The 14,148-nt window shown below is 43.1% G+C and overlaps 1 protein-coding gene across 1 annotated transcript; it reads left to right on the top strand.

The window, feature by feature from the left end:
* The first annotated feature begins 3,105 nt into the window (after positions 1–3,105).
* LOC143289714 (zinc transporter Slc39a7-like) lies at positions 3,106–13,257 on the top strand. The gene is made up of 3 exons (XM_076598779.1): positions 3,106–4,266; positions 8,309–8,523; positions 10,173–13,257. Exons 1-3 carry the CDS (start codon positions 3,117–3,119, stop codon positions 10,422–10,424), a joined length of 1,617 nt encoding a protein of 538 aa, XP_076454894.1. The 5' UTR covers positions 3,106–3,116; the 3' UTR covers positions 10,425–13,257.
* The last annotated feature ends 891 nt before the right edge of the window (positions 13,258–14,148 follow it).

Below are 14,148 nucleotides of genomic sequence, written 5' to 3'. Positions count from 1 at the left end.
GTGACATAACACATGAACCAGTGACAGTGGATCCATTGTGGTGAATCATGACTTAACACATGAACCAGTGACAGTGTATCCATTGTGGTGAATCGTGACGTAACACATGAACCAGTGACGGTGTATCGTGACGTAACACATGAACCAGTGACAGTGTGTATCCATTGTGGTGAATCGTGACGTAACACATGAACCAGTGACAGTGTGTATCCATTGTGGTGAATCGTGACGTAACACATGAACCAGTGACAGTGTGTATCCATTGTGGTGAATCGTGACGTAACACATGAACCAGTGACAGTGTGTATCCATTGTGGTGAATCGTGACGTAACACATGAACCAGTGACAGTGTGTATCCATTGTGGTGAATCGTGACGTAACACATGAACCAGTGACAGTGTGTATCCATTGTGGTGAATCGTGACGTAACACATGAACCAGTGACAGTGTGTATCCATTGTGGTGAATCGTGACGTAACACATGAACCAGTGACAGTGTATCCATTGTGGTGAATCGTGACGTAACACATGAACCAGTGACAGTGTATCCATTGTGGTGAATCGTGACGTAACACATGAACCAGTGACAGTGTATCCATTGTGGTGAATCGTGACGTAACACATGAACCAGTGACAGTGTATCCATTGTGGTGAATCATGACGTAACACATGAACCAGTGACAGTGTGTATCCATTGTGGTGAATCGTGACGTAACACATGAACCAGTGACAGTGTATCCATTGTGGTGAATCGTGACGTAACACATGAACCAGTGACAGTGTGTATCCATTGTGGTGAATCATGACGTAACACATGAACCAGTGACAGTGTATCCATTGTGGTGAATCATGACGTAACACATGAACCAGTGACAGTGTGTATCCATTGTGGTGAACCATGACGTAACACATGAACCAGTGACAGTGTATCCATTGTGGTGAATCATGACGTAACACATGAACCAGTGACAGTGTGTATCCATTGTGGTGAACCATGACGTAACACATGAACCAGTGACAGTGTATCCATTGTGGTGAATCATGACGTAACACATGAACCAGTGACAGTGTGTATCCATTGTGGTGAACCATGACGTAACACATGAACCAGTGACAGTGTATCCATTGTGGTGAATCATGACGTAACACATGAACCAGTGACAGTGTGTATCCATTGTGGTGAACCATGACGTAACACATGAACCAGTGACAGTGTATCCATTGTGGTGAATCATGACATAACACATGAACCAGTGACAGTGTGTATCCATTGTGGTGAACCATGACGTAACACATGAACCAGTGACAGTGTGTATCCATTGTGGTGAACCATGACGTAACACATGAACCAGTGACAGTGTGTATCCATTGTGGTGAACCATGACGTAACACATGAACCAGTGACAGTGTATCCATTGTGGTGAATCATGACATAACACATGAACCAGTGACAGTGTGTATCCATTGTGGTGAACCATGACGTAACACATGAACCAGTGACAGTGTGTATCCATTGTGGTGAACCATGACGTAACACATGAACCAGTGACAGTGTGTATCCATTGTGGTGAATCATGACATAACACATGAACCAGTGACAGTGTATCCATTGTGGTGAATCATGACGTAACACATGAACCAGTGACAGTGTGTATCCATTGTGGTGAATCATGACGTAACACATGAACCAGTGACAGTGTGTATCCATTGTGGTGAATCATGACGTAACACATGAACCAGTGACAGTGTGTATCCATTGTGGTGAATCATGACGTAACACATGAACCAGTGACAGTGTGTATCCATTGTGGTGAACCATGACGTAACACATGATCCAGTGACATGCACTCACACCTCAGGCTCTGTGCGGATACAGTTCAGTGACTGTGTGCAGAGTGTCAATGACACACAGAGAAATCTGTTGTGATAAAAAGAACTACAAATACAAATACTCTACCAGTCATGACAGCACCAGTCATGATAAACACAACTGAAGGAGGAAGAAGCAGCAGCAGCTGTAGTGACAATGTGATTACAATTATTTCTGGTACAAATGCCTCTGCGTCAAAGATGATATCAACTTCTGATGGGTTTTTAGTATTACAAAGGAAGTTACCTTACCCAAATCCCCATGTGCTAGCCGTGAGAGGATTTCTGGTTTGGATCTTTCCCTGGTGATGATGGATCTCCAGGAAAGTCAACTGCTCAACAGTTCCTGGGCAGTTAAATCACAGTGGCTGGCCGTTAACTTGCTCATTTTAGCAAAAGGTATACAATGTCATTTATTTGACATCTCTCTTCGCATACAACTCGTTGCATACTCTCCGAGAATCAAATGTGAAGTTCTCTAACTAAAATAAATAATTTTTTTTTTTTTTTTAAAGAAAATGAAAAGAAAAAAAAAAAGAATCACATGGCCGGGTTCTGTCAGTTTCGGTGCCACTATTGGTCTTTCACTGCCTGAACACTTGTCCATGTTTTTTTATGTTAACATTCACTAGGTGTGTGTGTGTGTGTGTGTGTGTGTGTGAAAGTGTATCTACCACTATATTGTGCAGGCATAGATGTGTGCATTCACTTTTATTGATATCAGACAGAGGTGGAGAAAAAAATCAAGGAATGGAAAAGTCACTGTTTACGGATGTGAGTAAGTAAATTTGTGTGTGTGTGTGTGTGTGTGTGTGTGTGTGTGGGTATAATAACTGCGCTGTACAATTGTTTTCATTATCATAATAATGTTAATTGGCTAAAATCATGCAAGTATACAGACGTTAAACTAAGACCGACAACAACACATCACGATTTCAAGGACGAATGCTTTCACGTAGTTCCACTGTGTGTTTACCCGCGCGCACACGTGTGTGTGTGTGTTTGTGCAAGCGCGCGTACGCCTAATAATCTCTGCCATAACCATGCTAATCAACATACAGTTTTTTCTTTTCCTATGGCTAATTTTTTAAGTATTTTCCTCAAGTTTGCATGCTTGTGGAGGCCGCAAGCATTGCCAGTTTTCCTCGACATTTTATCTTGCAGACGACGTCTGACCTCGTCTGCGTGTCAATATTTACTTCCGGTGCAGCGCCGCCAACTCGACACGTACACTTCCTATGACAACATGGCGGCTTCCACACATCGACGCGGCCGCTGCTGGCAGATTCTGCTGTTTGTGACTGCTGCATGCCTTCTGCCAGCCATTTTACAAGGCCATGGCCATTCTCACGATGACCACGACCACTCGCATGAAGAGCCGCCTTCTTTCAAGTACAGCCGACAAGCCAACGCTCCAGCAGACGACGCGCATCACGGACACGCTCATGACCACGGACATGGACACGCTCATGACCACGGACACGCTCATGACCACGGGCACGCTCACGAACATGGGCACGCTCATGACCACGGACACGGACACGCTCACGAACATGGGCACGCTCACGGTCACGGACCGGCCCACGGTCACGCGCACCCCCCTGCCCACGGGCACACGCACGATCATGATTCCGATTTCCACGGCCATGCCCATGCCCACGGTCACTCGCACACCAAGCCAGGCGAGACGAAGAAAGGCATTGAGCAGTTTGAGCGCGGCCACCTGCCGGCCAAAGGCAACGGCCCTGACTGGATGGTGTGGCTCAAAGCTCTAGGGTCCACAGCCTTCATCAGCATCTCCCCCGTCTTCATTCTCTACTTCGTTCCGCTCAACAAGGCTGACGAGCAGAGGAATCTGCTGAAGATTTTGTTGAGCTTTGCTTCAGGGGGTTTACTGGGAGACGCCTTTCTGCACCTGATCCCCCACGCCATCGCCCCACACAGCCACGGGGATGACGGGGATCACAGCCATTCTCACGGACATTCCCATGAATCGCATGGTCACTCCCACGAACCTCATGATATGAGTGTAGGATTGTGGGTACTGGGGGGCATAGTGGCTTTTCTCATGGTTGAAAAATTTGTTCGTTTTGTCAAAGAAGGCAGCGGAGAGCATGGACACAGTCATGGTCATTCTCACGCCCCCCCAAAGAAAAGCAAACCAGAGGAAAGTCACAAGTCTGAGGAGAAGGTGACATCAGAAGACGCTGGAGAGAAAAAGCCTCAAAGCCCCAAGAAGGCGAAGAAAGCGAAGAGCAGCGATGAAGAGGTGGAAGACCAGGCAGACAGTGCTGGTGATGAAGATGGAAAGAAGGCGAAGAAAGAGAGAGAGGCAGAGAGCAAGAAAGTTGCTGAGGAAAAAAAGACTGACTCAGATGTAGCTTTCAAACAACCAGGTCAGTGATTATTCTGATTATTAGTAATATTACTTTCACTAGTTTTAGTGCTGTTAATTTCAGTTAAAGTATAGGTGTTAACCTTGATGCTGTGTATCTTTTTACATGCATGTAATGATGCATAACGTACAGCAAAGACCCCCAAGCATGCAGCAGGTTACTATCACTAAGTGTGACACAGGGAAAACAACCCACCACAAGGCGGCAGGTCCAGATGACATACCCTGAGGAGGACAGTTTTGAGAGCTGGGTGCAGAGATGGCCATCACTCTCAAACCATCTTCACAAAGTCTCTGAACATGGTGTAAATAAAAGAAGTGTAGGTCATCATTGGAAAAAAAAAAAAAGAAGGTAACTTTACAGTCATGGTTGTTTAAACATTTTTTTTTTTTTAAATTATCTAATTTTCACTTCTGCATTGAATACAGCCACAATCAAAGAGTAGTCAGCTGTGAGCATGATAATAATTTGGTTATGATTAAAAATATGCATATATGTACAGGGAATAAAAAGAATCTGACAATTGTTTATGGCCCATCGTGCTAAGCTTCAGTCTGTTCTTCTTTGTAGGAATGAATGTACATATGTAATCATCGTTGATACCTGATCCATGTGAAGAATGAAAAACGAGTGCGGTCAGGCGTCTCATGGATGATAATCATAATTACTTGTCATCACCAGGACTGATGGTGTGTCTGTGGACCCAGTGAAAGAGACAATTTGTCATCACATGTACACTTGATACATCTTCATCTTGTGTTTCAGTAATGTGTATCTGTACGCTTGTCTGCTTTCACTCATGTTTATTTGACTTACAGCCCAGCTGACCACAAAGGCCTTAACAGAGCTGTTTCTGTCTGCTTGATTGACTGATATATATATATATATATATATATATATATTATCAAGTATGAGGGCTGTATCTACTGATATATATTATCACAAGTATGAGGGCTGTATCTGCTTGACTGATATATATATAATCACAAGTATGAGGGCTGTATCTGTCTGCTTGATATATATAGATATATATAAAATATATATATATATATTATCACAAGTGTCAGGGCTGTATCTGTCTGCTTGATTGACTGATATATATATATATATATATATATAATCACAAGTATCAGGGCTGTATCTGTCTGCTTACTCAGTAAAATATATATATATATATATAATCACAAGTATCAGGGCTGTATCTGTCTGCTTACTCAGTTACTGTCAGATAGGTTGATTGATGACGGGCACAATAGCCAAGTGGTTAAGGGTTGTGTCCCGGGTTTGAATCTCAGTAACAGCGCCTGGTGGGAAAAGGGCTGAGATTTTTCTCATCTCCCAGGTTAATATGTGTGCAGATCTCCTTGTGACTGAACCCCCTTTGTGTGTATATATGCAAGCAGCAGATCCTGTAATCCATGTCAACGTTAAGTGGGTTATGGAAACAAGAATTTTCCCAGCATGCACACCTCTGAAAATGGAGTATGGCTGCCTGCATGGTGGGGTAAAAAATAAGGTCATACTCGTAAAAGCCCACTCGTGTACATACAAGTGAACGTGGGAGTTGCAGCCCACAAATGAAGAAGGAGAAGATTTATTGATATACTTTATATAATTGTTATCAGGGCTGTATCTGTCGGCTTACTCAATTAGTCAGATTGATTGATTGATTTAGACATATATATTATCACTGTATCTGTCCGCCTAGTCAGTTACTGTCTGATTGACGTGATTGATATATACATATATATATTATCAGGGCTGTATCTGTCTGCTTACTTAATTACTACCAGACATAAGGGTTGTAACACTGTATGTACAGAACACAGCCATGGGTCAGAGATGAAGGTTGTAACACTATGTACAGAACACAGCCATGGGTCAGACATGAAGGTTGTAACACTGTATGTACAGAACACAGCCATGGGTCAGACATGAAGGTTGTAACACTGTATGTACAGAACACAGCCATGGGTCAGACATGAAGGTTGTAACACTATGTACAGAACACAGCCATGGGTCAGACATGAAGGTTGTAACACTATGTACAGAACACAGCCATGGGTCAGAGATGAAGGTTGTAACACTGTATGTACAGAACACAGCCATGGGTCAGACATGAGGGTTGTAACACTGTATGTATAGAACACAGCCATGGGTCAGACATGAAGGTTGTAACACTATGTACAGAACACAGCCATGGGTCAGACATGAAGGTTGTAACACTGTATGTACAGAACACAGCCATGGGTCAGACATGAAGGTTGTAACACTGTATGTACAGAACACAGCCATGGGTCAGACATGAAGGTTGTAACACTATGTACAGAACACAGCCATGGGTCAGACATGAAGGTTGTAACACTGTATGTACAGAACACAGCCATGGGTCAGACATGAAGGTTGTAACACTGTATGTACAGAACACAGCCATGGGTCAGACATGAGGGTTGTAACACTGTATGTACAGAACACAGCCATGGGTCAGACATGAGGGTTGTAACACTATGTACAGAACACAGCCATGGGTCAGACATGAAGGTTGTAACACTGTATGTACAGAACACAGCCATGGGTCAGACATGAGGGTTGTAACACTGTATGTACAGAACACAGCCATGGGTCAGACATGAAGGTTGTAACACTGTATGTACAGAACACAGCCATGGGTCAGACATGAAGGTTGTAACACTGTATGTATAGAACACAGCCATGGGTCAGACATGAAGGTTGTAACACTGTATGTACAGAACACAGCCATGGGTCAGACATGAAGGTTGTAACACTGTATGTACAGAACACAGCCATGGGTCAGACAGGGTTGTAACACTGTATGTACAGAACACAGCCATGGGTCAGACATGAAGGTTGTAACACTGTATTTACAGAACACAGCCATGGGTCAGACATGAAGGTTGTAACACTGTATGTACAGAACACAGCCATGGGTCAGACAGGGTTGTAACACTGTATGTACAGAACACAGCCATGGGTCAGACATGAAGGTTGTAACACTGTATGTACAGAACACAGCCATGGGTCAGACAGGAAGGTTGTAACACTGTATGTACAGAACACAGCCATGGGTCAGACATGAGGGTTGTAACACTGTATGTTCAGAACACAGCCGTGGGTCAGACATGTGGGTTGTAACACTGTATGTTCAGAACACAGCCAATGGTCAGACATGAGGGTTGTAACACTATGTACAGAACACAGCCATGGGTCAGACATGAAGGTTGTAACACTGTATGTACAGAACACAGCCATGGGTCAGACATGAAGGTTGTAACACTGTATTTACAGAACACAGCCATGGGTCAGACATGAAGGTTGTAACACTGTATGTACAGAACACAGCCATGGGTCAGACATGAAGGTTGTAACACTGTATTTACAGAACACAGCCATGGGTCAGACATGAAGGTTGTAACACTGTATGTACAGAACACAGCCATGGGTCAGACATGAAGGTTGTAACACTGTATGTACAGAACACAGCCATGGGTCAGACATGAAGGTTGTAACACTGTATGTACAGAACACAGCCATGGGTCAGACAGGGTTGTAACACTATGTACAGAACACAGCCATGGGTCAGACATGAGGGTTGTAACACTGTATGTACAGAACACAGCCATGGGTCAGACATGAAGGTTGTAACACTGTATGTACAGAACACAGCCATGGGTCAGACATGAAGGTTGTAACACTGTATGTACAGAACACAGCCATGGGTCAGACATGAAGGTTGTAACACTGTATGTACAGAACACAGCCATGGGTCAGACATGAAGGTTGTAACACTGTATGTACAGAACACAGCCATGGGTCAGACATGAAGGTTGTAACACTGTATGTACAGAACACAGCCATGGGTCAGACATGAAGGTTGTAACACTGTATGTACAGAACACAGCCATGGGTCAGACATGAAGGTTGTAACACTGTATGTACAGAACACAGCCATGGGTCAGACATGAAGGTTGTAACACTGTATGTTCAGAACACAGCCATGAAGGTTGTAACACTGTATGTTCAGAACACAGCCATGGGTCAGACATGAAGGTTGCTGGCTACCTCAACCTGGCGGCTGACTTTGCTCACAACTTCACGGACGGCTTGGCCATTGGAGCGTCCTTCCTGGGAGGTGACACTCTGGGCATCATCACCACCATCACCATCTTCCTGCACGAGATTCCTCACGAGATTGGAGACTTTGCAATCCTGGTGCAGTCTGGATGCACCAAGAAGCAGGTGGGCTGGCCGTTGCCTTCTATATCCATGTGTATCTAAGTGTAGGTTTCTCAAGCATTCTATTTCCATGTGTATCTAAGTGTAGGTTTCTCAAGCATTCTATTTCCATGTGTATCTAAGTGTAGGTTTCTCAAGCATTCTATTTCCATGTGTGTCTAAGTGTAGGTTTCTCTGGCCTTCTGTTTCCATGTGTATGTAATTGTAGGTTTCTCAAGCATTCTATTTCCATGTGTATTTAAGTGTAGGTTTCTCTGGCCTTCTATATCCATGTGTATCTAAGTGTAGGTTTCTCAGGCCTTATATTTCCATGTGTATCTAAGTGTAGGTTTCTCAGGCCTTATATTTCCATGTGTATCTAAGTGTAGGTTTCTCTAGCATTCTATTTCCATGTGTATCTAAGTGTAGGTTTCTCAGGCCTTATATTTCCATGTGTATATAAGTGTAGGTTTCTCAAGCCTTCTATATCCATGTGTGTCTAAGTGTAGGTTTCTCAAGCATTCTATATCCATGTGTATCTAAGTGTAGGTTTCTCTAGCATTCTATATCCATGTGTGTCTAAGTGTAGGTTTCTAAAGCCTTCTGTTTCCATGTGTATCTAAGTGTAGGTTTCTCAAGCATTCTATATCCATGTGTATCTAAGTGTAGGTTTCTCTAGCATTCTATATCCATGTGTGTCTAAGTGTAGGTTTCTCTAGCATTCTATATCCATGTGTATCTAAGTGTAGGTTTCTCTAGCATTCTATATCCATGTGTATCTAAGTGTAGGTTTCTCTAGCATTCTATATCCATGTGTATCTAAGTGTAGGTTTCTCAATCATTCTATATCCATGTGTATCTAAGTGTAGGTTTCTCTAGCATTCTATATCCATGTGTATCTAAGTGTAGGTTTCTCTAGCATTCTATATCCATGTGTATCTAAGTGTAGGTTTCTCAAGCATTCTATATCCATGTGTATCTAAGTGTAGGTTTCTCTAGCGTTCTATATCCATGTGTATCTAAGTGTAGGTTTCTCTAGCATTCTATATCCATGTGTATCTAAGTGTTGTCTTTCATCCTACTGAATCAGTTCTGCATGCATGTGAATGACTGCTGTGAAACATTTTGATGTCTGCACAAGATGCAGTGCTGTACACTTTATTTGTCAGGATTAGTTCAGGCATCTGCAAACCCACCTCGCCTTTCTTTCCTGAAGCAGATTTAGTGAAGCGCATATGTATGGATCACTCCACATTTCCATGCCTGTTTGAAACAGATTTTTTGTGTATGAAGTGGGTGTGGTGTAGCGTATATGTATTAGGGATGAGTGCACGTTTTGATGCCTTCTTGAAACTTTTTTTTTTTTTTTTTGTATGAAGCAGTCTTTTTTTGTGTGTGTGAAGCATTTTTATGTATTAGGGATGAGCGCACGTTTTAATGCCTTCTTGAAACTCCTTTTCTTTGTGAAGCAGATTTGGTGTAGCGTATAGATTTATTATAGATTGATGGATAGATATGTTTACATATATGTATACCGTTAAAAGTCTTTATAAATAGATTGATATAATAGATCTATACATATGCTGTATATATGTATGTGTCCATGGATCAATACCCACTTTGACACCCCCTTGACCTTGACCCTGACCTTGACCCTGGTTGCTGTGTTTCAGGCGATGATGCTGCAGTTCTCCACGGCGATTGGCGCCATGCTGGGCACACTGTGCAGCTTGCTGGCAGGGGGTGTGGGGGTGGCAGCCACAGCCTGGATCCTACCCTTCACTGCGGGGGGATTCATCTACATCGCCACAGTGTCCGTCATCCCTGAACTGCTGGAGGAGGCCAAGGTGCGGCAGTCTGTCATGGAGATCGTCGCTCTGCTGGTCGGGGTCTACATGATGGTGCTCATTGCTGAGTACGAGTGAGGCTGGCAGCTCATCGCGGAGTACCGGTGAGGCCGACTGCTTGTCGCTGAGTGCAAGTGATGCTGTCTGTCTTCTGTGCATGGCTGTGTCAGGTCCAGGCTGAAAGGAAAGGCATTTGTTGGTTTGTCTGTTGGTTTGAAAGGGAAATCCGCTGTGGTGGTTGACCAGTGGTAGACCGACGACTAGCACGGAGGTCTTGGATGGAAGCGTGAGTCAAAGGAGTGTTGTGTTTGTGTGGTGTTGGTTTTATCTGGGGGTGTCTTTTAGGGTGGGGGGACATTCAGCGACAGGGTTTACTTTAAGTTGAAGCACCGAGTCTTTCTCGTTATTATTGTGATATGATTTGAATCCGCTTTTCAGGGGCTAAGTCACTCTTGCCATGTATAAAGTATGTCACTTAATTTCTTCTTTCATAATTATGGTTTTTTTCAGTGTTTTTCTCCACATAACATGACCAAAACATGGTGTTTGAAATCATGCGTTCCTGTGTACATGCTGTCATCATTAGGACAATATAAAAGTTACACGTAGTTTGTGTCTCCAGACGTTCTTACCTATTTTACAGGTGTAAAACTTCGATTGTCTGCAGTGTGCTCTCGCACTTTTCACTTGTTTCATTTCAACCAGGTGTAGTGTAGTGTTAACTGATCAGTCTTCATGCTTTGACACCACCTTGAGACTGAAGAGAACTTCCCAACTTGCAAGCTGGTGATGTAGGCTGTGTGTAGCTGTCACCCCCAACCCTGACATGGATTGCACGGATCATGGCACAGGCTTTGGTCGTGCAGAGATTGTTGTTGGTCGTCTCTGGCAGAGATTGTTGTTGGTTGTGCAGAGATTGTTGTTGGTCGTCTCTGGCAGAGATTGTTGTTGGTCGTCTCTGGCAGAGATTGTTGTTGGTTGTGCAGAGATTGTTGTTGGTCGTCTCTGGCAGAGATGATTGTTGGTCATCTCTGGCCCCTGTCCTGTCTGTGTTGTGTGCTGTGTGTGTGTCCATGGCGTCACAAGTACTTTGGCCTGCACTGACACTCCGTCACTGTGCATGCAGGGATCGTTCTGTCTCATCAACAGTGTCTGTCACTGTGTCAGCAGCTGTATGTTGTTCGTTCTTTAGTTTAACATCTTTTCACTGTGTGTGTCAGCAGCTGTGTATGTCACTGTGTGTGTCAGCAGCTGTGTCAGTCACTGTGTGTGTCAGCAGCTGTGTATGTCACTGTGTGTGTCACTAAGTTTGTCAGCAGCAGTGTCACTAACAAAGCATGCCTACACATTGTTGTGTGAACAGAAATCATGGACTTCACTCACACAACAGTGTCACAAAGCATGCCTACACATTGTGGTGTGAACAGAAATCATGGACTTCACTCACACTACAGTGTCACAAAGCATGCCTACACATTGTGGTGTGAACAGAAATCATGGACTTCACCCACACTACAGTGTCACTAACAAAGCATGCCTACACATTGTGGTGTGAACAGAAATCATGGACTTCACCCACACTACAGTGTCACTAACAAAGCATGCCTACACATTGTGGTGTGAACAGAAATCATGGACTTCACCCACACAACAGTGTCACTAACAAAGCATGCCTACACATTGTGGTGTGAACAGAAATCATGGACTTCACCCACACTACAGTGTCAGTAACAAAGCATACCTACACATTGTGGTGTGAACAGAAATCATGGACTTCACCCACACTACAGTGTCACTAACAAAGCATGCCTACACATTGTGGTGTGAACAGAAATCATGGACTTCACCCACACAACAGTGTCACTAACAAAGCATGCCTACACATTGTGGTGTGAACAGAAATCATGGACTTCACCCACACAACAGTGTCACTAACAAAGCATACCTACACATTGTGGTGTGAACAGAAATCATGGACTTCACCCACACTACAGTGTCACTAACAAAGCATACCTACACATTGTGGTGTGAACAGAAATCATGGACTTCACCCACACTACAGTGTCACTAACAAAGCATACCTACACATTGTGGTGTGAACAGAAATCATGGACTTCACCCACACAACAGTGTCACTAACAAAGCATGCCTACACATTGTGGTGTGAACAGAAATCATGGACTTCACCCACACTACAGTGTCACTAACAAAGCATACCTACACATTGTGGTGTGAACAGAAATCATGGACTTCACCCACACTACAGTGTCAGTAACAAAGCATACCTACACATTGTGGTGTGAACAGAAATCATGGACTTCACCCACACAACAGTGTCACTAACAAAGCATGCCTACACATTGTGGTGTGAACAGAAATCATGGACTTCACCCACACTACAGTGTCACTAACAAAGCATACCTACACATTGTGGTGTGAACAGAAATCATGGACTTCACCCACACAACAGTGTCACTAACAAAGCATGCCTACACATTGTGGTGTGAACAGAAATCATGGACTTCACCCACACTACAGTGTCACTAACAAAGCATGCCTACACATTGTGGTGTGAACAGAAATCATGGACTTCACCCACACTACAGTGTCACTAACAAAGCATACCTACACATTGTGGTGTGAACAGAAATCATGGACTTCACCCACACTACAGTGTAGAGCATGGAGAAAGTTGGCCCCTGTTTTGAGGTGAGGTGCCCGTCACAAAGAAAAGGAAACAACTAAACAACAACAACAAAAATGAAAAGAGCTCGAGACTGTATGGTAGGTTATTTTTCATGTACATAAGGGGACATAGTTCTCTTTCCATACTTATTATTAGTTTTCATTACATAAGGGTACATAGTTCTTTCCATGCTTATATTAGTTTTCATTACATAAGGGCACACCTTTCTTTCCATACTTATAATTTTTTGTAATTCCATCACTCTCCCAGACATAGAAAATCTTCATTGACTTGAATGGTGCTATCATTTTTCTGACTGAAATGCTTTGCTCAAACAAAACTTAAGGTCTGTATCTTACTGTATATAAAGTTAAATTATACTGAAAGTTAAATGTTGGGTTTAAAAATGATTCAGTGGCTATCTAGTTAAGTTCTGTCATAAGTTATTCATTCTGTCAAGGTGCTGTGTTTAGTGAGAGCTGTGTGAGTTTTGCTGACTGCAGTGCAGAAATGACCTTGTTGGACTGAAGGGTTCTTTGTGAATAGCGGCAGTGGTGGTGGGTGTGTGCTACGTATAAAGTCATCTGTTCTGGTTGGTTTGCAAGTGATGGAATTTTGTGCTGTTTAATCATGTTACGCACTGTAAACTGTCATTGATTTTTTCTGCGCTTGTTTTTATTTCATGAAAGAAAATGGGTGATGGTGATGATTTAGATCTATATGTGCTTTTTTCTGCTGCCCTTCACACACACACACACACACACAGTGTTTACACATGTATTCATTGTGGTGTGGAATACACAGCTTTCACACTAGTTACAATTTCAAGGTATAGATTATAAGTTTTTCTGTTTGTTCATTGTTGCCGTTGTGTGCAGATGAAACACTAGTCATATATTACGATGGCAGATCCTTTATCATGAGTGCGTGCATATAATTTCCATAAAATACACATTTCCATAATGACTTTGCAATTTTTTTCATCTTTCTTTTTTTGTCCCCCCCCCCCCCGGTTTATTTTACTTAGTTTCACTATTTAGACATGCACATGACACATCAGTTCACTGTTCAGTATTGAAAAACTCGGTCAAGCCCACCCTGGATACCTGTATATGT

Source organism: Babylonia areolata, chromosome 14 (genome assembly GCF_041734735.1).
Source record: "Babylonia areolata isolate BAREFJ2019XMU chromosome 14, ASM4173473v1, whole genome shotgun sequence".
NCBI lineage: Eukaryota > Metazoa > Mollusca > Gastropoda > Neogastropoda > Buccinidae > Babylonia > Babylonia areolata.
The sequence above is the reverse complement of the archived record's forward strand: the minus strand, read 5'-3'. Positions and strand labels throughout refer to the sequence as shown.

Excerpts from the sequence above, each read along its gene's own strand:
- LOC143289714 (XM_076598779.1), top strand. The coding sequence starts at position 3,117 with ATGGCGGCTTCCACACATCGACGCGGCCGCTGCTGGCAGATTCTGCTG. Across the intron at positions 4,267-8,308 it reads TGTAGCTTTCAAACAACCAG|AACACAGCCATGGGTCAGAC; the intron begins GTCAGTGATTAT and ends CTGTATGTTCAG. Across the intron at positions 8,524-10,172 it reads CTGGATGCACCAAGAAGCAG|GCGATGATGCTGCAGTTCTC; the intron begins GTGGGCTGGCCG and ends GCTGTGTTTCAG.